Source organism: Mastacembelus armatus, chromosome 8 (genome assembly GCF_900324485.2).
Source record: "Mastacembelus armatus chromosome 8, fMasArm1.2, whole genome shotgun sequence".
In the NCBI taxonomy this organism is placed as follows: Eukaryota; Metazoa; Chordata; class Actinopteri; order Synbranchiformes; family Mastacembelidae; genus Mastacembelus; species Mastacembelus armatus.
This window is the reverse complement of record NC_046640.1, coordinates 16706405-16728688: the sequence shown is the minus strand read 5'-3', so window position 1 is coordinate 16728688 and position 22284 is coordinate 16706405. Positions and strand designations below refer to the sequence as shown.

The 22284-nt window shown below is 42.1% G+C and overlaps 4 protein-coding genes across 10 annotated transcripts; 2 read left to right on the top strand and 2 right to left on the bottom strand.

The window, feature by feature from the left end:
• The first annotated feature begins 702 nt into the window (after positions 1–702).
• rps2 (ribosomal protein S2) lies at positions 703–2811 on the top strand. Its single transcript, XM_026325476.1, has 7 exons — positions 703–844; positions 1119–1256; positions 1360–1449; positions 1640–1747; positions 1895–2228; positions 2509–2600; positions 2687–2811. The coding sequence occupies exons 2-7, from the start codon at positions 1122–1124 to the stop codon at positions 2765–2767; spliced, it is 840 nt and encodes a 279-aa protein (XP_026181261.1). The 5' UTR covers positions 703–844; positions 1119–1121; the 3' UTR covers positions 2768–2811.
• Positions 2812–3134: 323 nt separating this feature from the next.
• ndufb10 (NADH:ubiquinone oxidoreductase subunit B10) lies at positions 3135–5036 on the bottom strand. Its single transcript, XM_026325480.1, has 4 exons — positions 4796–5036; positions 4364–4502; positions 3557–3696; positions 3135–3280 (listed from the first exon to the last, which is right to left on the bottom strand). Exons 1-4 carry the CDS (start codon positions 4941–4943, stop codon positions 3192–3194), a joined length of 516 nt encoding a protein of 171 aa, XP_026181265.1. The 5' UTR covers positions 4944–5036; the 3' UTR covers positions 3135–3191.
• Positions 5037–6279: 1243 nt separating this feature from the next.
• Positions 6280–10592, top strand: LOC113141192 (60S ribosomal protein L3). Its single transcript, XM_026325459.1, has 10 exons — positions 6280–6436; positions 7038–7230; positions 7862–8030; positions 8145–8280; positions 8957–9143; positions 9217–9377; positions 9467–9568; positions 9904–9999; positions 10160–10279; positions 10484–10592. The coding sequence occupies exons 1-10, from the start codon at positions 6371–6373 to the stop codon at positions 10541–10543; spliced, it is 1290 nt and encodes a 429-aa protein (XP_026181244.1). The 5' UTR covers positions 6280–6370; the 3' UTR covers positions 10544–10592.
• A 367-nt stretch (positions 10593–10959) lies between these two features.
• On the bottom strand, positions 10960–21088 carry LOC113141180 (testis-expressed protein 2-like). 7 transcript variants are annotated; one of them, XM_026325436.1, is made up of 12 exons: positions 20146–21088; positions 19101–19779; positions 16346–17704; positions 15298–15498; positions 14582–14858; positions 14303–14490; positions 13959–14159; positions 13476–13575; positions 12901–13033; positions 12619–12756; positions 11370–11796; positions 10960–11277 (listed from the first exon to the last, which is right to left on the bottom strand). In XM_026325436.1, exons 3-12 carry the CDS (start codon positions 17558–17560, stop codon positions 11131–11133), a joined length of 3027 nt encoding a protein of 1008 aa, XP_026181221.1. In that variant the 5' UTR covers positions 17561–17704; positions 19101–19779; positions 20146–21088; the 3' UTR covers positions 10960–11130. The 7 variants fall into 7 exon arrangements, 6 of the variants coding, with proteins under 6 accessions (XP_026181221.1, XP_026181223.1, XP_026181222.1 ...); XM_026325438.1 differs by lacking the exon at positions 19101–19779 and having other exon boundaries at positions 11370–11490; positions 11587–11796; XM_026325437.1 differs by lacking the exon at positions 19101–19779 and having other exon boundaries at positions 16346–16737; positions 16819–17704.
• Positions 21089–22284: the final 1196 nt, after the last annotated feature.

Below are 22284 nucleotides of genomic sequence, written 5' to 3'. Positions count from 1 at the left end.
AGGCTGGGGCAGGTTTTTAATTTTTTTTACAACTCTAGTGGCCAATGCAAACCAGGAGACTACAGGTAATAAATAAATGATTACTAAGCATTCTCTAAACTTATAATTGCTCATGTAGCACTTGGGGTCTTCCACATCACATATCTTCGTTCTAAAGGGAGCTTCTGACACACTTGGGACAAAGTCATACTATTGCATCATAGAAATATGAGGCTGCAACCAACATTTATTTTCAGTGTGTACATATTCTAGACAGAGAAGATAGATGGTTTGAGAGAGGAGTCAGAGAAGCCATACATGTTCAAGTGGAAAAACCCTGCCCTAACAGGGGTGGGGGGCTCAGACATAACTTATCTTTAGTCCACCAGGCGCCCTTTCATCTATTCCCAAGAAGTTAAGAAACACATCAAATGTCAGGGAGGACACACTCTGTCCCCAGTTTGTGGATCAGAGGGGTCACAAAAATCTACCATTAGATTAAAACCAACCTGAATGATAAATTTGAGATTCCTTACCAGCTTTCTCTCAGACTGATGAAGCTATTCAAATGAGTAGTGAAATGTATATATGAAACTCAACCTCTAAATGTATATTCATTATTAATGAAAATAATTTTGCTTAAAAATTGATAAACTGGTTAGTGTATAAAATTTAAAGTAAAAGAGGCTATGGTACTAAAAAATATTACCATATGCATCTAAATAAAAAGTAACTCCAATCATTTAGTATAGGCTGAGTTTTAAAACAGATACCGGTAGAGGGCATTTTGTGTATTATCGCGAGAACACCCTCAACAAAACCCCGCGGAACTTCTCGCAGGCCTTCTTCCTGTTATATCGATCACGTAAGTGCAGTGTGTTTTTTCACTCCAATTAAAATCCTTCGTTATCTCACGCATCGGTCATCCAAACTTAAAGGCTTTACATTCAAAGTCGCATCTGAAAATGTTGTTTTAAACAGTTAACAAATTTATTGGCTCAGGAAAGTAAAATTAGAGATAATGATAGTTTTTAAGGGACGCTAAGAGCGGTGAATATGGCGGCGACGTTCGTGTTGAATGAGATAACGTTAAAAGAAATGTTTGTTGATGTATTTATTTTAGTTTGTTTCTCCCGTAGCAAATGGCGGACGACGCCGGTGGTAGAGGAGGTTTTCGCGGAGGTTTTGGCGCCGGTGGCCGCGGTCGGGGCCGTGGACGCGGCAGAGGCCGTGGTAGGGGCCGCGGTGCCCGGGGTGGCAAGTCCGAGGACAAGGAAGTACGTTTGAGACTCAAAAGCTTATTTTAATTGTTGTAGTGTGTGTTGACATTGATGCGACGAGTGACGTATAACTGAAATTATGCCGATTTTTCCGTGTTAGTGGGTGCCCGTCACCAAGCTGGGCCGCCTGGTTAAAGACATGAAGATCAAGTCCCTGGAGGAGATCTACCTGTACTCTCTTCCCATCAAGGTAAGCAGTAACATTAAAGCAGGATAGGACTAAGTCCACTGTTGCATGGTTCTTTATAAGACACTGATTCATGATTAAAATGAGTCACAATGTATGAATGGAGACAAGCAGGCAAATTTACTCAGATATTCTCTCTTAATGGCTCCAGTGGACCAGCTCATGCTCAAATCAGATTATTTGTGCTCCACAGGAGTCTGAGATCATTGACTTTTTCCTGGGTTCTGGGTTGAAAGACGAGGTGCTGAAAATCATGCCTGTCCAGAAGCAGACCAGGGCTGGTCAGCGCACCAGGTTTAAGGTGAGGTTTATTAACTCTAAAAGTCTTTGAAAAGGCTATGATCTTGCGATCAGTGTTTCCATGAGTTATTTAAAAAAACAAAAACTGAAATTTGATGTAAACTGTAATGCTGATGCCCAAGTCTAACACTATTGACTTTGTTTACAGGCCTTTGTTGCCATCGGTGACTACAATGGCCATGTGGGTCTGGGGGTGAAGTGCTCCAAAGAAGTGGCCACAGCCATTCGTGGGGCTATCATCCTGGCCAAGCTGTCCATCGTCCCAGTTAGGAGAGGTTACTGGGGTAACAAGATTGGCAAGCCTCACACTGTGCCCTGCAAGGTGACTGGCCGCTGTGGCTCTGTCCTGGTGCGTCTTATCCCTGCCCCCCGTGGTACCGGCATCGTGTCAGCTCCTGTGCCCAAGAAGCTGCTCATGATGGCTGGGATTGATGACTGCTACACATCTGCCAGGGGATGCACGGCCACCCTCGGCAACTTCGGTAAGTTTTCTGAGAGCCCTGGATCTTAATCTGTATTTGGTTTTTCTGGTTTTCTCCTTGCTCTGCTCAGCTTCACCTCTGCAATGGTGTAGTTGTCGTTATCAGGAGAAAAAGGAATGAGTATTGTAATGCACGGCAGAAAGACACCTGTAGTGGTCTCCTCTGTTCCCCTTATCAGTGCTCGACAGTTATCAAAATAGTGCTAGTAGATTCCTGTTTGTGCTCTATATTAAGCTTCTATTGAGTTTTTTTTTTTTCTTTTCTTTTTTTCCCCCCTCAGCAAAGGCCACCTTTGATGCCATCTCTAAGACTTACAGCTACCTGACCCCTGATCTTTGGAAGGAGACTGTCTTCACAAAGTCTCCGTACCAGGTCAGAACACAGCTCGGACTGATTATTCATCGTTTATGGCATGCACAGTTTATGTATTAATAGTCTTTTTAATGTTCTTATTGCAGGAGTTCACTGACCATCTGGCCAAGACTCACACCAGGGTGTCTGTTCAGAGGGGACAGGCTGTCCAGGCAGCTACCTCCTAAACTTTTTGTACAGAGAATCGTTGAATAAACGTTCTGAAATACAATGTTGTGGTATGTCTCATGTTGCATGTGCTGAGATCGTGAGAGAACAGGTGTAAATTAATAAGCACCTAAGGAGGCAGTCCGTACTTGTAGTAAAGTCATTGCATTTGTTTTGAATTACTGACATTAAGGACAATGTTGGTATAATTAAAAACATACTGTAAATAATTGCATGTTTGCATTTGCCCATTAACTTTGAAAAGAATTACACCTATGAAATTGAAAAAGATCCCTTTTGTCAAATGGTTTTTAAAGTTTAAGAGAGTTGCTCAGACCTCCACACACTTGAAATATGTGTTTAAAAATCAGAGTGGACAGGCTCAAATGATTTATCACATACATTTTATTTTACAATTATTACACAGGACAGATGGAGCTGTTTTTAAGCACTCTGGGCTTGAGCTGCGATCATTCGCTCTTTTTGCTTCATTAGACATTTCCTCCCACTACCGTATGCTCCCAAGTCTCCATCTATTTAAAAAAAAAAAGAAGCAAGAATTAAACAGTGAAAACTAATGTGTCGATCACACTCTCCCCAACTCTCAGGTGCATACCTCAAAAGTCTTCTTCCAATTTATATAAAGAACTTAAAAGTTCACTAATATGTAAGTTTAACATTTTCAGAAGCTAAAACTAGAATGAATTTTTTGCCTAATAAATTACTGAAGGAATTAATTGTATAGTAACAAAATTAAATATAAACTCATATTTATATTTTAATATGGCTCCAAGCAGCACAGTACTTACAGCGTGACAGGAAGTTCTTGGTCACCTCGTTGAACTGCTGTATTTCTTTAGCACAGTTCTGCTCATGGCTGGCTCCCTCTCTTGCCTGACAGGCCCTCATACGCTCCTGGATCACTTTCACAATCTCCTGGTCCACTTTACTGAGGAGTGAATACAACATCTCTAAGACAGGTGCAGTGTCTTGCAGGAGAAGCTAAAGCTTGTTAGGCAGGCTTAAAGGATGTCCTTTGTGTTTATAATGAAAACCTACTGGCACTCATCATAGTGATGCAGGTAACCTTCCAGGTAGGTGCATTTACAATTACACAAACTGCTCTGTGCAGCCAGTCAAAGTTTACCATACCATGAACCTCACTTTGTGCAGAGGGGTACAGTTATGCTGTCACAAGGTTGGGATTACACAGCAAAATATTAATAAATCAGATCAATGCCATTAGAAACTGATAAAGTAGTGAAAAAATTATTATTCTAAGCCATCATACCTGACTGTCAGTAAGGAAGTCCACTTTGCTTAAAGGTCTTAATTTAATTTGGTAAACCCTGATGTTATTGTGCCTTAGATATTACAACTAGATTTTAACACAAGCCTTTAGGCCCTCATTGTATCGATTTATTGGGACCTCCGATTGCATTGAATCAAATTACAACAAACAAAAACACAAACTTCAACATTGTACGTTTGTGATCCATAATGTGTAAATGTTTTCTTTTACTAGATACTTTGTGTTGTCTATTCAACACTGCATAGCCTACTCAGCATAAAATCTCCTCCTAAATGACTGAATGTGTGTCCCAGCAGTTACTCACTAGTCTCTCCTCCACTGCATCTCTGCCTCATAGTAGCAGACGTAATCCCCGTGCTGGCACTCAGTCAAGTCAGGCACACGGCGGAACTGCTGGTGGTAGTACACGGACCTGTTTTTAATCCGACAACCTTCGATGACACCTGGATGAGGGAAGAAGCACAGTCCGATCCCCGGTTAACGTCACTGTGATACGTCTATGAATGACACTAGCTAGCATAGTACATCGCTAAAAGTTCAAATACAGCTAGTTAACGCTGAAGATTATCGCTGCGAACCAGAACCTTGTAATGGTTTTACTGTAATGATTTCCAAAGCAGCAGACGTGTCTAAAAAGTCTGAATAGGTCCAGGTTTGGTCTACCCAGCAGTCTTTCCTCTGTATAGCAGTGTTGTTGTGCTAGCCAGTTAGCATTAGCTCTGTTAGCTTTGCTTACCTCTAAATTTGGTGACGGGCAGGTCCACGGAGTAATAGAAGAGTTTGGACAAAATCAGTGCTGGGTCTGGCAGCGCGTTTTGTTTTTCTACAACCGGAGTCTGCCGAGGAGGCGATGGATACGCTTCCTTATCAAAGTCTGTAGGCATTTTGCCTTATTTTGACCAAGACTGAAGAAATCCTACAATTCGACCTCGACAGCTCTCCTTTCGAGGTGACGCATGCGCACAAAATACAACGTAATGGCGAAATAGAGGTCAATATAAGACTAGGTACTTTTAAATTTTTTATTATTCTAAAATTATCATTGTCTGTCTATATTATGCATAACGGGGACCTTTGCAAGAGGATATCACTATTTTTAAAAGCATGTAGGTCGGAGGGTAAAGGTTACAGGTGAAGCTGTTGTACCATTTAGAGTCAGTAGATGGTGCTGAATAGCTGACTTTTATCCACTTGTTGGGTGGACTGTATCGGTTAGGGGTCTCTAGCTCCAGTCCTCGAGAGCCACTGTTCTGCTTGTTTTCCAGCTATCCTTGCCCTTGCAGCTTCTGATTGGCTGAACACACCTGATCCAGGTAATCAGCAGTGGGTAGGGCAGGGATCTTTGAGGACTGGCGTTAGAGACCCCTGGTATAGGTCCAGGGGCCCAGGGAGCCTCTGGGTGAGGTTTGGTAATGTGTCACTTAAATAACCAGAACAAGATGCGAAACTGTGACACAAATTAAAAATATGGAGGCACAAAATGTCCATAACGAGATGCCAAATGACCCGAGTGCCATCAGTGCTTTGTTTCTCTTTCAGTCTGGGAGTCATGGTCCTCTGTAGGAGGGGTCATAGGATCTTTTACAAATTTGTGCACATGAGCTTGTTTTTTTTAATAATCCATCCATGCCAGTTGTACACAATAATAATATATTATCCATTAAAGAGCACATAAAATGACAAAAATGTACATAAATAGTTTAAAAATTGTTGTGGCAAATTGTGCTGAGCAATAAAAAGAATGACAGACCAAAACTGTCTTTTGAGATTTATTTTCTTGTCAGTAAAGGAGTAGAACAGAACCCACATTAGTTACATCCCCAGCTGCTCAGCTCCTACTGGGCTGGGGCTCATACTTATACACAAATAGAAATAATTCTCACATATGCAAATAATCGTGTCTTCCTTCCCTATACTACTACAAAGGTCTTTTCCCAACATGGCTGTAATACAAAAACCTATATTCTCATAGTCTGATAGTTAACTCTCCAACCAGGGCGTACTTTCTTACACTTCCAGTATTATTTCTGTAAAACAAGAGAAGATCTTGTATCAGTCCTGAAACACACCAGGTGATGGTTGGCCACACGACAATGTGAATTTTCTTCTTCCTTTCTCTCTCCTTTCTTGGTTATGTGGTTCCTGTCCAGTGGGCCTCCCCACCACCTCAAACCTCTGCCTTTACCCTCGTGCCTCAGTTTAAGTTATCCTGTCAGAGCTTGGCAGAGATTGTTATGTTTGAAAGCGAATATGACTCTTCAACTGGGCCAAACACCAAATTAGAGCTCTTACACTGTGTATCATCTTATATATGAATCTTACTTCAGCACTGGTTCCCCTCTCTTTCTATCCCTCGACTGGGCAGCGTGCGGACATGGTCAGTACTCCTTGTATATTCTTTGGTTCTTTTCTGCTGTAAGGATTCAGTGATGTGCAGTATCTATTTATCTTCTAGCTACATGTCAGCATGTTTGTGTAATTTATGAATTGGGTCACTGAAGTTTAGAAGAGTAGATGAAGTGAAAAGTTACCAAGTAATGGCGGCCTCTGAGGACACCATGTGGAATACTGAAATGGCAACTACTTTTTAAAACCATACTCATCCTTTGAGTTTTCTTTATTATTTGAGAGGGCTGTATTTCTGAATTACATTAGACACTACATATGAGTCAATGCAGAAAGCAGAAAAAAACATGGCCTGAAGGTAACAGTTGGATTTTATTGCTACCCTGAAGACCCTTATTATCTTGAAAACAAGAAAGGGCAACAATTGTGCGGATCAGGCAATGATTTTTGTTTGTCTCGTATACCTGCAGGGTGTTGATGAGTTGTCTTACTGTTATCTCATATCATTTAACAGACAAATTTTCAAAGGAAGTTATGACATTTTTCTAATGATGTTTGAATATTCAAATTCCGGCATGTCTCAGCTTTCTGTTAACTAACTATTGATTCCATGTGGGTTTTGTCTTTGTTAGTCTCATCGTAAATTCCATGCGCCCCGACATGGACACATGGGCTTCCTGCCCCGTAAGCGTAGCAAGAAACACAGGGGTAAGGTGCGCACATACCCCAAAGACGACCCCAGCCAGCCTGTTCACCTCACTGCCTTTCTGGGGTACAAGGCTGGCATGACCCACACCGTCAGGGAGGTGCAGCGCACAGGCCTCAGTATGTATAAGTGGTGTTGGATAAGTTTTCCTTTTAAATCAGTTCTGCTTACTCAACAGCAAAGGGAAACACAAAAAGAGTCCAGTCAGAAATCTCCTTTTAACGATAATGAGTGCACCCAGGTTCAGTCAGCATGGAAGAGTAAAGCAGAATTAACGTCACTCTGCTTGCAAGAGCATTTATAGGTTAGAATAGTGTGGGAAACACTTAGGAAATACCTAGAGATAAGGTGTGATTTAGTATAAGATCGTAAAGACATCAATGCATTCCTGTGCATTCTCCAGGAAATCCTCCCAGGGTCAAAGGTCATCGAAGTTTCAGAGGTGCCATAAATACTTAACTTTAGCAGTTAATAAATCTTTGCAAACAGAGTACCCTTATATTTTTCCATAAACTGGACCTAAACACAAACATAAACTGAGTGTTGCTGTGTATTTGGTAGATGGTAGTTATTAGTGGGTAATGTTTTTAAGCTCTATACAACCATGGACTGGATGGTTCATTATAAGGTCATATGTTACATGTTTAGTTCCTGAAAGAATAATTTTAAGTACTTTAACACTGTTGATTTGAGCTTTACTGACAGTTCCAGTATTTCAGTAGATGGATATTTTCCATGTTTCTCCCACAGAGCAGTCAAAACGAGAGGAGGTAGAAGCAGTTACCATCATCGACACCCCCCCTATCATTGTAGTGGGAGTCGTGGGATACATCCAAACAGTTCGGGGCTTACGATCTCTAAAAACCATCTTTGCCGAGCATCTTAGTGACGAGTGCAAGCGCAGATTCTACAAAAACTGGTACGTGTGTTATTAGACATTCTTCCCCTTTATTTCCTGCCAGCTGACCACATTGTTTCTGTCTTAATGATATGGTTGTTATTTATATTTTAACTAAACTTTTTTGTGTTTCAGGTACAAGAGCAAGAAAAAGGCCTTCACCAAGTACAGTAAGAAGTGGCAGGATGAGACAGGAAAGAAACAGCTGGATAAGGATTTTGTTCTGATGAAGAAATACTGTTCAGTCATCAGGGTTATTGTTCACTCCCAGGTAGGGCAGTAGTTCACAGTGACTTACTGCATAAAACTACCATTCTTCATGTCACTAAACCTTTGCAAAGCACAATCCAGCTTGTTAAATACATACGTTTTTTGCACCGTATCATATCTGTCTCATTTCATTTAGTATGAAATGACTGACAGCTATTCACCACTTCCCTTTCTTTGAAAACCTTTTATGCAAAAGGGCAAAGGTATCAGACTTTTCCACCTGACCACATGTCACAGAAAGAAAGGTTGCCACATCATGAGGCCTCTTGGCTGCCAAGAGCCAAACAACTCTGGCACTCTGTCCACAAGCAGAACCAGAGGGTGCAGTTTCAAATATCAGTTTAAAAATAATTTCCAGGGCAAAACCTGGCTCAGCTTCGCTGAGGGAAAACCTTTATGTTGACAACAAACAATATGAAGATTAGTCTGTCGTTGGCTTTAGCAGTTGGGATAAAATCAAATGTGTTATTCAATATCAGTTCCTGTTGTTGTTATGGACAGGTTAAAGATATTCTCATGCTTATGAATAAATCTAGTTAGAAAAAAAAGGACTGGGAATATGTTTTAAAACAACAAAATTCAAATTAAGGTTCTGTCTGGCTTAGTAGTAATCCAGATTATTTTTTAGATGTTTGGACTCCTTTCAGTTGGATTTCTTTCTTGTTTTCTATTTCCAGATGCGATTGTTGCCCATAAAGCAGAAAAAGGCCCACATCATGGAGGTGCAGGTGAATGGGGGTAGCATCTCAGACAAGGTGGACTGGGCAAAGGAACATCTGGAGAAGGCTGTGCCAGTCTCTGCTGTCTTCTACCAGGATGAGATGATTGATGTCATTGGTGTCACCAGGGGTCATGGCTTCAAAGGTAGGAAGCAGGCTGCCAGTTGTGCCACTCTAAAGTCTTAAATGTACTTATTTGTTGCTGTTTGGACTGATAGGTGTGACAAACCGCTGGCACACAAAGAAGCTCCCCAGGAAGACTCATAAGGGACTGAGGAAGGTGGCCTGTATTGGAGCCTGGCATCCGGCCCGTGTCGCCTTCACTGTAGCACGAGCTGGTCAGAAGGGCTATCACCACCGTACTGAGATCAACAAGAAGGTTAGCTGAACTTTTATTAAAAAATCATATGCCATAAAGGTTAAATGTGTCCATGTTGGAGTTTGTCATGTTCTCACTTGTGTCCTCAGATCTACCGTATTGGTAAGGGTGTTCACATCCAGGATGGAAAGGTGATCCGGAACAACGCCTCCACTACATATGACCTCAGCCAGAAGACCATAACCCCCATGGTACTCCTATATTTCTGGGACAAAGTGATAATACAGTGAAGAATATGTGCTAAAGAATGGAACAAATGGTCTTCTTTTAAAAACACCTACAGAATGCATGATTATAACAGCTGCACTAAGCCTTTAACAAAGGTCACCAGATCCAGAATTATTGCAGGCATTTTGAAGGTTATTATATTTGATCAATTTTGACTGAAAGGTTATAAAGTATTATGGTGCTCTCTCATTGTGGATCTCTCATAATTAGATAAAGGCTTCATAGAAAGTGATGGTAAATGTCTTTCTTTCATCCTCATTGTTCTTACTTCCACACTGTCTCAATATTGCTCCTGTAGGGAGGCTTCCCCCACTATGGCGAAGTGAATAATGACTTTGTCATGGTCAAAGGCTGTGTGGTTGGGGCTAAGAAACGTGTCCTTACTCTTAGAAAGGTAAAAGTCTAATTGCAGACGATTTTTGTATTTTTTTGATTGTAAGTTGTACAAGTACAATATCTGATTCTAAAACATCTGGCAATACAAACCGAAGCTTCTTGTACTTTATTACAGGATACATTAATTATGTGTACATCTTTTGTGTTTCCCTATCTAGTCTTTACTCGTCCACACATCTCGTAAGTCCAAGGAAGTCATTGAGCTTAAGTTCATTGATACCACTTCCAAATTTGGTCATGGCCGTTTCCAGACTGCTCAGGAGAAGAGGGCATTCATGGTGAGTGTGAGAAAAGTTTGGTGCACACTCACAACTGAATCCTGGGAGGATATAAATATTGAGGATATAATGGTTTGTGCATTTGAATAACAAATAACAATTTGAATACGTAAAGCCAATATTTGCACAATCTTTCTCCAGTGCTGACATAATCACTTTGGCATCATTCTGATCTATTTTAACCTCAGATTATTTTAACTGCAGGGGCCACAGAAGAAGGATGCCCAGAAGACACTTCCAGAACCTCAGCCAGAGGAGGCCTAAAAAAATGTATTATACTCTAATACAGTAATAAAGCTGAGTTACAAACACATGAATGCATGCTATGCATTTATGTTTTAACTCTATGTATCTGTGTGAGGTTTAAGTCCAACAATTAACACTGATTTGAAGCTTCAAACAGGTCTTTATTATTCACTGATAAATCCATGAGCATATTACCATTGTTCAGAAATAACATGCACCATATTCTTCAGATAGTAATTTATTCAACCTCACCAGATTAGAAAATGGATAGATTGTTCAAGCAGCATTCTTTTCAAACAGTGGTCATCAACAACCTTTTCTATACAGTAAAGACCATCACATCAGCAATAAAGGTACAGCTCAATTATTTTCACCGTAGGGGGCACTATGGCACCATTCTCACAGTGTTCACTGTGCATTTTTTCCCTCATGTCTACTGCATCCAGCACCGGTTACAGCAAACACACTCAGGATAAACACTGAGCTGGTTCCAAGCTGCAGCTGCATCAAAATCCATTACAGGCCCGTGGCAATAACTGCAATAGCTGCTCAAGGGACAGAGTTGGTGTTCCAGCAACAATATCACGTGTGGCCCCAATGGGGCACTACTCTGACAGATACTCCTGAGATTCCATGGAGGACTGTTGGGATGTGGATTGGATGGAAGAGTGGTGGGATGCAGGAGGGTTTTCCAGGCCAGATGTCATCAGGGGAAGATATAGATCATCCATATTGGGCATGACAAACACTTTCTGTTGTGAAGCAAAGAGTAACAAAACTATATTTAATAAATTGTCAACTGTATTTCACATACGGAGTCACACAGGTTTACTGATGGACTGACCTGGAACTCACACTGCAGTTTTTTCTCTATCCACTCAGTGACATGGGTGAAGGTAACCTCCCTTTCCCCAAGCATGGGACGCACATGAAGATCTAACTTTGGAGGCACCCAGAAACTGTACCTGAAGATTGCATGAGAAAATAAACAACAAATGATCTGGCAACAGTGCAGTAAACATGTGATATCAAATGACAAAGAGAACAAGACATGTCTGTACCATATCCTGTCAGTAGGAGGAGGAGGGATGTTGATGGCCAGAGTACCAGAGAGCTCCAGGACCTCTACGGTGAGCATCAGGGGTGTGTTGGACACCTCAGCTATCTTCTTCCTGATGTACTCATTTTCTGTGGCTTTCTGAAAGTACTTGGACTTTGCTATCTTGTCCACAAATTTCAGGATTTTCCTACCTGTGCTGCCACCTGTGTGCCTGGGGGAAAACACAGTGTGACAATGAGGTTTCACATCTTATAAAAACTACCTTGTTTACTACATATTCTTGGCTTTAAAATGCTTTTTATCAATATTTGAGTGATAGTTACAACAGTGAATCTAAAACATCTGTTTTTCTGAAATCTAAAATGTATTGGAATATACTGACAAATACCCCACCTCTCCTAATGCATTTTTGACTGCATTTTTAGTAAGTAGTAACAATACTGGACATAGCCAAAGGACCTATGATATTTTTTAATTACATCAAGAGCGTTACTGTATACTTCCTTTACAAAATGACATTATATATTTTTGCTTTGTTCTGCACAAAAAGACACAAGATGCTCTGACAGTTAAATTGATACCAGGAGCTTCTTAATATTTTGGTTTTGATGGTATGTTTGCTTCATGAACATGACCAGTTTTCTTTGTCTTTCTTCTCCACAATCTCACCGTTTTGTATTTTACACACAAATTACGCACAAATCTTGATGCTTCTGCCAACAGAACACTGTTGCTTTGTTACTGTTCCCAAATGATAAAGGTTCATAAAGGAAAAGCACAGGTGGAGTTTACGACCTTAACTGAGCTGCATTACCATGCAATGCACCAATTAACATTATTAGTTTCACATGTGTTTGATAAGTTAAAATATCAGTTCTGACAAAATTACCTGTATTACCTTTTAAACATCTGCTTTTATCTTACTAAAAGCAACCACAAATCAACATGCTTTACAGCTATGTGCATTTTTCAATGCCCTAAGGTCCATTGCATATCCGATCTCTCAAAAATGCCAATGAAATGGTTTATTTACCCATCAGTTGCTGTCACTGTGCCTTTATCTCCCACTGATCCCTGTGGTTCAGGTGGAGGGACGTCCTCTTCATCAGATGAGCCTGCACTGGATGACTCTTCATCACTGTCAGCCAGTATATACAGCCTCGACTTAGAACTAAAAAACACACAAACACACACAGTGTTGCTATGTCTTAATGCAAATACAAAGCTTAGAGTTTATGTTTCTCCTCATACACACAAGTATGACATCCTCTTTCTTTACAGATAGGAGTAACATGAAAGTAAGAACAGGCTTCACCCCATGTGTTGGGTCTCTGGAACATTCTGAGCATCATCCTCTCCCTCTCTACCCAGTTTACACAGGTTCATCTTAGTCTCCAGGGTCATCTGAAGGCAGCCTGTGTACATCAACTCCAGCTCCAGCCACAGGCCTGAGAGAGAGAGGGGCGGATGCAGAAAAGAACAGGTAACAGGTAGCACTTAAGGCTTGAGATTTCTGCATTACCAGCACTTTGTTGTAGAGGTTGGTTTGTAGACTGACCCAACCTGCCTTCTTCATCTGGCCTGGCACAGTGTTGTAGGAAGGGACATGAGACCAATAGAGAATGTTATTGTTGGTGTAGCTTAGACAAGACTAAGAGGATTTCTAATCACATCAGCAGGAGACAATGGAAAGCTTTAAGGACAGGCTTGACAAACTCTGTAAAGAAATAAATGAGATCATGGCCTGAGATGACTGCAGTGTCACTGAGAGAGTAATCTGAATAGACTGCAGGGTAAGTCTTATTTAGTAACTCATACACATGTGTAAGTGCATAACAGTGCAAAAGGGAGTACAGGCATGTACATACAAAATAATGGCACATTTTGTACCTCTGCGGTCCAGTGTAGGTGTGGAGGTGCTGAGGACCTGAGGTAGGCAGGTGCCCATGTCCAGATCAGCCAGAGTCAGCTCATTCATGAAGTATGGCAACTGTAATGGAACAAACAGCACCTGGTAAACATGCTGCATTATTATCATACATAAAAGCCTGGATTAAACAAATAGAGAGACTCACAGAGGAGTGTGTGTGTGTGTGTGGGGGGGGGGGGGGGGGTAAAAAGGATGGTGTGTATTAAAGAGGAGAGTAAAAAATGAGCAGTGGTATGCTGCAGTGTCATCAGTGCTCCTCTAATCACTGCCACCCCATTAGTCATTATGGCACTGCTGATGCTGTTGGTGTGAATGTGACGATGAATGTGAATATGAAAAGTATAACACAGACCATTATTTAAACTGATCACTCTGTCAACCACAGGCTTCAGCTTCTGACCAACCTTGAAAAAGACATTACCATCTCTGGTATCCTTCCTCACCTTGATCTTGCTGAGTTTCTTCTGGATCTTGTGTGCCACCTGATCAGTCCAGTACTTCTCCCGGAGAAAGTCCCAAAATATCCTCCCCACCAGCGAGTTCACCCAGGTGGTCTGGCCCTCCACAGTGCATCCTGCTGCCCCAGAATCTGCACTGGACTCAATTCCAACCTGACCTCCAGGTCCATGCTCTTCAATGTGATTCTGCAGAAAATTTCAGAAAGCAAGTTATATGACATGAGACAACTCAGGTGGTGGTTTTAAGTTAAGTCACTTTACAACCTCATCTGCTGTGGTGCTAACAGGATGCTGGACATAAAACCTAAATAAAAATGTTGTTTGTTGACCTTCTTGTGGGTCGTGGGGCTTCCCTTGTCACTGTGGCTTGGGCCGGCAGTGGGACTCCAACTCTCTGATCCAAGCACCTGCAACATGTAAGTGCTGTAGTCCAATAGTGTTCTTGCTTTCATAGCTACTGACAAGTCATGCTGCTCCTCTGTGTTTTCTTTAACAGCATCCCCACCAGATAGTCTTTCTGAGTGACAGAGAAAAGACAGACCTGTTATACATTCAGTTTACACCAGTATAATTGCTCCCAGTCACCATGAACCACAATGTGTTTTTACCTGTTTTTTCCTCACTAATCGCACTGCTCTTGGCTCTGGCCCTGGAGGCAGACAGAAAGTGCTGGAACCACTCCTCCTTCTCTCTTCCTGTGCGACCAAACAGGTAGAGAGTGACAGGAAGTTCATTGTCCATTAAAATTTGTCTCTCTGCCTTTTCTCCCTCCTTCCCTTCAGCCGGGCTCTCCTCGCCTAGCTCCCCCTCCGCCAGCGTAATGCAGATGGGGTATTTTTTGTTCCACACCCTTTTGCGGGCCAAGCCAGGAGGCAAAAGAGACACCTGGGATTACAATGAACAGGAAAACATGATAATTGAAAAATATAATTTTCTGTTTTTCTGTATTTTTTCACTCTCTAAGAAATGTTGGCAGGAAGAAATTATATTCACAAGGCACTTTTGCCGAAGCACTTGCCACAATGATTAGATTGTGTGTTAGTTTTATTGTATTGTTCTGCTGGAAGCTACTATGGCCTGTCTCAGCATGCAACTGAGTGTAGGGGTCAAATTTATGCAGGGCATCATCACTTCAGTAATAATCCTTCAGCTCTTTCACCTCCGTGTTAGGTAACAAAGTGGGTGCAGAAAGATAGAAAGATGAGAGTGAAGAGTTCAGGTGAGAGGTCATCTTGCATTTCTCTTTTACTCCTCTGAAGAACATGCATGCTCTCTTGGGACAAAAAAATGAAACACATTTTTTTTTTTTTTTGCAGACACTGACCTTACAATTAGCCAGTTCATAAGTCTGTGAACGTAGAAACACAGTCTCATGTTGCGTCTCATTGAATGTTGCCCAGCGGGGAATGTTGGCACGTGGGTATGCCAGGCGCAGCCGACTGCCCTCCAGTGTGACATGGACAGTGTGTGCGATGGAGGGGTGGAAAGTCTCAGGGTCATAGTTGTGTGTTTGATTCATCCAGCCCTGTAAGAAAATTATGAAAAATACACTTCACATTTTCATTTCAGACGTGAACTCTATTGAAAACTGTGCTGTGGCTATTATCTATGTGCATTTAACTGACTGTCAGGAACTACCAGAAGATATGTGGACCTAGCAAAGTCTCTACTCAGCCAAATAAATTCAGTGAGTGGTGCAAACTGTGACAATACAGCTCAGCAGGAGGGGAAACATGAGCCATGGCAGAATACATCTGTATCATTTAACACTGTGGATGTGTCTTTAGTCAATAGCTTCATATTAGCATATCATCTAAACTTTTTTAATCTACCAATTCTGCATTTACTGAGGCAGCCAGTGCCACTCTCTCAACAAAGCTGTCAATAGGTGCTAGTATCCAAATAACTGTCTCTTAAGATGCTGAACCTGCTGTAGCTCAGGGTCATATTTTATACAGTAAATACCTCCAAACTAATCCATTAAGCACCACTTTTCATTTTTAGTGCTCTCCACTGCCTCCTGTGACTGTTGTGTTTTTTATCTTTAACCCTGCAGAACATGTTGCCAAATTGGTCACAACAAAAAAGGAAGTACTTAGGAGCAGCTGCAGACAACTCCCTGTACAGTGAAAAACAGAACTAAGAGTCAGTACTGCAAAGAGGAAGCAAGGCAAGATACTGTATATCATACACAAAGCTAGACTGAAAAAGCCAGCATGGTTTTTTCAGATCAGTACCTGCTGCTACACATATTATATATTGAGGAGAAACAGAAATTACATTTGGATAAAAGAGTGATGCAGACTAAACATCACTGACTTACTTTTATGTGTGCATCTCTGTTTATATATTAGGTTTTACTTATTTATTACCTGAAGGCTCTCTGGATCTGTGAGCTTTCCATCCAGTTGATCGATGTTCAGGGCCCTGGACTTGCTGAGCCAAGAGCTCTTGTTGCTTTTGGCAATCAAGCGTTGTGGGGCAAACATAAACACTATCACTAGGCCCAGTATAAAGCCACATGCGACCCCCACAGACAGACCAGTCATATAGGAGGGCAAGGGCAGCACAAAGACCCCGTAAGCTAGAAGGCCCACCGGGAAGAGCCAGTAAAGAGGCAGCGATGAGCCAGGGACTGTGCCTGAAATCTGGGTGTAAGATTTGTGTTGTGTTCCTCTGGATCCTTTTTGAATCTCCACCACCTGAATCATGTCTCCATGAGTATGAATCTCTAAATGGCTGTCTCTGCTATGAATGTGACATTCTGTGGATACAGAGGATTTTACTAATGGACACTTTTGAACACACCTTCTCAGAGGAGTGTCACACACACCTCTGTGCTCACCATCAGTCCTCCTCCGAAACTTAAGGTCTGCATCTTCACTGTTCCCCTCTCTTCCACAGCTGCCTTGGGACCCTGGTGAGTCTCCTGCACCAAATGCCCTCCCCTGTTTGGGGCTCCCGGAGCTTTCGTCCCCTATGATCTTACTCAGTACACTCAGAGGATCCTGCATGGCCTCAGAAAACTTCCTCCGTGTGTCCTCCAGCTCTGCAATCAACGAAGTGGCCCGTGTTTCTGTGGGGGACATGCTGCCTGTGGACAGAGGTGATGCCCACTCATCATTCTCATTCAGTCCTCCTGCCTCAGGCCTGGCCTCTGGAATCTTTGGCTGCGTAATCTGCTTCCAAGGATGCAGGTGGAGCTTAGAGTCAGACTTGGAGAGGTTCACCTCTGGCTCGACCCGCCGAGAAATCTCTGTGCTGAGGGATTTGACCAGGCTGAGGAGAGGCTTGCCTCTTAGAGAGGTGCCCTCCCTTGGCTCCAGGTCTGTCGAAGAGGATTTAACCAGGTTGGTGGTGACAAGAAGGCCTGCTGAGGATGCAGACAGATCAGCTAAAGAGCCTGGGGAGGAGGGGGAGTGAGGCAGTAAGGGGGACTGGGAGCGGTGGCCTTGACTCAGGTCCAGATCGATCCCTAGGCTGAGGTCGGGCCGGCTGTCCCTGGCTTGTGTTTTGTCTTTGGAGAAAGCCACAATGGGACCCTCATCGTGGCAGTTCAGGCTGAAGATTAGCTTGCTCTCCTCCATGCTACCTCTCAACCAAGAGTTATGATGAAAATGCAGTTAATCAAAAGGAGCAGATGTCATCCCAAACATGAAGCATGGTGCTAGCCCTGGGAGCCAACGTGTAGACCTGTAGCATCCTCTTTGAATAACTTACAATGTTAGATTCTAGAAATGTGGTGAGAAAAAAGAAAAATCTTTTAAGATTTATACAGCATCAACACATTCCAGTAGCATTATTTTAATGACAGTATAACCTACGACGAACCTGTTTCTACTTCTTCAACATCTACTCTGACAGTCTTCCTATTTTCTCTCTTCATTTTTTAAACCTTTTTGTTCCATCTCTGCACTTTCTCATTTCTACTGTTCCTCTGCAGGAACACAGAAAACTTGTTTCGCTCGGTGTGTGTCAAAACACGATTACTTCTCTGAGCTCATGGCTACCTGAGACTTGACTGAAGCAAAACAAGAGAGGCAAATATTTATTGTATAGTGAGCATATGACCAAGCACTACATCAACACCACACTCACTTCAACTCCATCTGTGTTTTTGTAACCAAGATTTTTCATTACAGTCTCGCTTCCTGCTGAATCTTTACACACTGCTAGAGATAAAACAGGCTACTGAACATTTAGTCTGGTTATCGTCATTCGCACAACAAATTATAATTTATAGGAGTTCAGTTACAACTAGTCAGGCTGAAGCTCCTCCGTGTCACAATTGTAACTGTCTTTGAAAGGATACCAGTTAGCCGCTCCCTGGGGAAAACAGGGCTCTGTGAGCATATGGATCTATAACAGGTCCTTGCAGCTTGTTTACAAGTGACAAGTCACTGATATGGCAGGGATGTTGCACAGCTCATCTCACTCAAAGTCAACAGCTACAATATGATCCAGATTAAGAGGGGATTAACTGTAATCCTCCACATTAAGGAGGATTTTATTCACAAAAGTTAATACTTGTGACATAAATTAAATCTGATGAATGGAATATCAGTGCATTTTTCAAACACTGATACTGATGTATTGTCTTCCATTTGTTTTGGCAATTGTTCCTTGTACTTAGAAAATTTGGTATGAAGGTTAATGCAGTTCTAAACTACTGAAAAGGCTTGGAAATGCTCCTTGGGTTGGGATTTCTTTGGTCAATCTGTTTTTGTGTCCTTGTTTTAAGATGATGACTGTTTCTTTTTATTGTCTTGTTCTCAAAGCAAATGCTGCAGCCAGATTAAAACATAAACAGAGAGCAGCGAGGTTATCTAAAGACACACAGTCCTGCCATTTGGTTTGCAAATTGTTACTAAAATGCAATGGCAGAAACTTTAACAGTAGTGAGATACTTGAACAGGCCCCAGAACTCTTTACTATAAATTGTAACCCTGACTCAGATGAAATACTTACATAATTCAGAAATACTCATTTGTTTCCATGTAATGCATCATTTAATTTTCCGTTTTGTTGCTACAGAGCTCTCCACTTCTCTACACACTGAGAAACACCGACCTCTGGCCTGTTTCATAAATCTAATTAACCAAAAGTGCTGCTCAGCCAGTGCTTTACCTGCTCCAGACAGCCCTGCATCCTAATCAGTTTCTGCTTTTGAGGCAGTTTGGATCAGTTCATGCTGACGGTGGGAGGAGGACCTTTGCTGTGCTCAATGAGTTACAGATTCAGCAGAGATCTGGCAGCTTTCCAGGCAGGACAGTGGGTGAACTACAGAAGCAAGAAAACTGACACAGGAGTCCAGGAGGAAACTGCACTTCAGAGTGAAAAGTGGAGCAATATACTAAAGCAATGTCTGTAATAGAAGAATTCTTGTTGAAATGTCTCTCACCACTAGCGTTATGTGTTTTGTGATAACTAGTTGGTTGGTTATTAGATTGTAAAATCTAAGTAAAATACTTTGAGTATTATCCTAAATTTTTAAAAAACTAATTTTATTTTGCTACTGTCATTTAGTAAGGAGGAAAATATTCATGAAATCATTTTCAAACTGTGGATTATTCTGTACCAGATATAAAGACATACAAAGATGTTTAACCACTTGTGTGTCTGTTTACTTATGATGGGACAGGTAGGTTCAAAGGTCTATCAGTGAATACTAATTGTCATAATGGAGAGGGAGAAATGAGGCGACGAGCAGAAAATCCCCCTTTTATCCCTGATGATGAATTCAATGCAGCCAAAATCATTTCTTTCCCACTCTGTCCTCTTCTCGACCTTTGCTGAACAGTGACACCTGGACAGAAATGGGACAGTATTTTTGATTTTAAATTGGGTTGCTTTGTGAGATCATGTCAGGACAGACAGCCACAGCCTGGCGTCACACATTGTTGTGTTTATTTCCATAGCACTCTGTGCTCAGCCCTGTCCTCAAACTGCCATCTGACCCTGATGACTGACACACTTGGCACTGGACTGTACATTTATCTGGATATCACATGGACAATGTGTATGAAGCTGTAGTAAGGTGAATAACTGTTTCTGAACATTAAACTTTTTTTCCCATCCATTGTCTGTCCTCAGCTGTCTCAGCAGTGCGTCTGGAAATAAAGGCAGCTGTCCTCCTGGACTCTGCTGCCATCAGGAAAACAAAAACACTCACCTGAATGTGATCACCTGCTCCGGTGAAATCCGACTGGGAGAGTTTCACAGTACAGAAGACGTCGGAGTGTGCAGAAATGTGCTTATGGCTGCAGTGATGAGTGTGGATGCTGCATCGTGCTGCACACGGAGTTACGCACCATCCACCGGCCACAGGCAACAAATATTAGATCAACTTTAGCCGGATTGTAGTCCGTCTTTGTCGCAAAATGGCCAGATTCATATTAACGTCTTATTCAGATGGTTTATCTTTAAGGTAGACGCATCAGGAATGTGGACACCGTTTGACATCGCCGCTTGCTTCCGCTTCAGGAGGCGTCAACCCAATACTGAATAATGTGATTATTGTAGTCCTGGCTGCAGACTGCGCCAAACTCTAATCCAGATTAGCTGTGAGAGGGCAGCAGCTGACAGAGCGACTCCTCCTCTCTGCTCCGCGCTCAGCGTCAAAACACAAGTCTCCCCCTCTGACACCGCAGTCCTGTACGCACACACTTATGCAATTGCACGACTCGGAAAATTCATGCCAGAATTTCTGCGTAAAACGGCTCAGGCTTTTTTCATTAATTACATGAGCACAGTAGGTAACAGTTCAAGACGTCCTGGCATCTGTGAGCCTGATCAATAACTTCATATATGGGCTGAAAGTAGGCTAATAAATAAATAATGAGAGACAGAGAGGACAATAAAGAAAGGGCTAGAGCTTTTTTTTTTTGGCTTTTAAGATGCGCATATATTACTGTTGGTTCCTGTTCACTGTAAAGTTTGAAGACAGATGCACCGTGAAATATGCAAACAGCAGTACACAGCCATAGTTAATCTTACAGTAAGATCAGACACACTGGTAATAAATCTAACAATACTGACCTCTATTGAAGGAGCCCCAGTCCCAGTAACAGTGATGCTGCAGCAGAGTATGAGGGTGTACTACTATACTTACACATTATCCATCTCATCTCAGCCTCACATCATGTTAGTCACAGTTATAAGCATCATGTGTGCTGCAGCCCAGCTCATATTGCTGCCACCTGTTGGCCAAACCTCAGAAGAAGAAGAAGAAATCAGTCTGTTGAGCAGCAGTGTGGTAAAACTTTAGATGACTGATGCTTAGTTACAGTGGGTACGAAACTATTCAGACCCCTTTAAATTTTTCACTCTTGGTGTCATTGCAGCCATTTGCCAAAATCAAAAAAGTTCATTTTATTTCTCATTAATGTACACTCAGCACCGCATCTTGACAGAAAAAAAACAGAAATGTAGAAATTTATTAAAAAAGAAAAACTGAAATATCTCATGGTCATAAGTATTCAGACCCTGTGCTCAGTATTGAGTAGAAGCACCCTTTTGAGCTAGTACAGCCATGAGTCTTCTTGGGAATGATGCAACAAGTTTTTCACACCTGGATTTGGGGATCCTCTGCCATTCTTCCTTGCAGATCCTCTCCAGTTCTGTCAGGTTGGATGGTGAATGTTGGTGGACAGCCATTTTCAGGTCTCTCCAGAGATGCTCAATTGGGTCTAGGTCAGGGCTCTGGCTGGGCCAGTCAAGAACGGTCACAGAGTTGTTCCGAAGCCACTCCTTTGTTATTTTAGCTGTGTGCTTAGGGTCATTGTCCTGTTGAAAGGTGAACCTTCGGCCCAGTCTGAGGTCCTGAGCACTCTGGAAGAGGTTTTCTTCCAGGATATCTCTGTACTTGGCCGCATTCATCTTTCCTTCAATTACAGCCAGTCATCCTGTCCCTGAAGTTGAAAAACACCCCCACAACATGATGCTCCCACCACCATGTTTCACTGTAGGGATTGTATTGGGCAGGTGATGAGCAGTGCCTGGTTTTCTCCACACATACCGCTTAGAATTAACGCCAAAAAGTTCATCAGACCAGAGAATCTTATTTCTCATAGTATGGGAGTCCTTCATGTGTTTTTTGGCAAACTCTATGCAGGGTTTCATATGTCTTGCACTGAGGAAAGGCTTCCGTCGGGCCACTCTGCCATAAAGCCCCGACTGGTGGAGGCCTGCAGTGATAGTTGACTTTGTGGAACTTTCTCCCATCTCCCTACTGCATCTCTGGAGCTCAGCCACAGTGATCTTTGGGTTCTTCTTTACCTCTCTCACCAAGGTCTTCTCCCACTATTGCTCA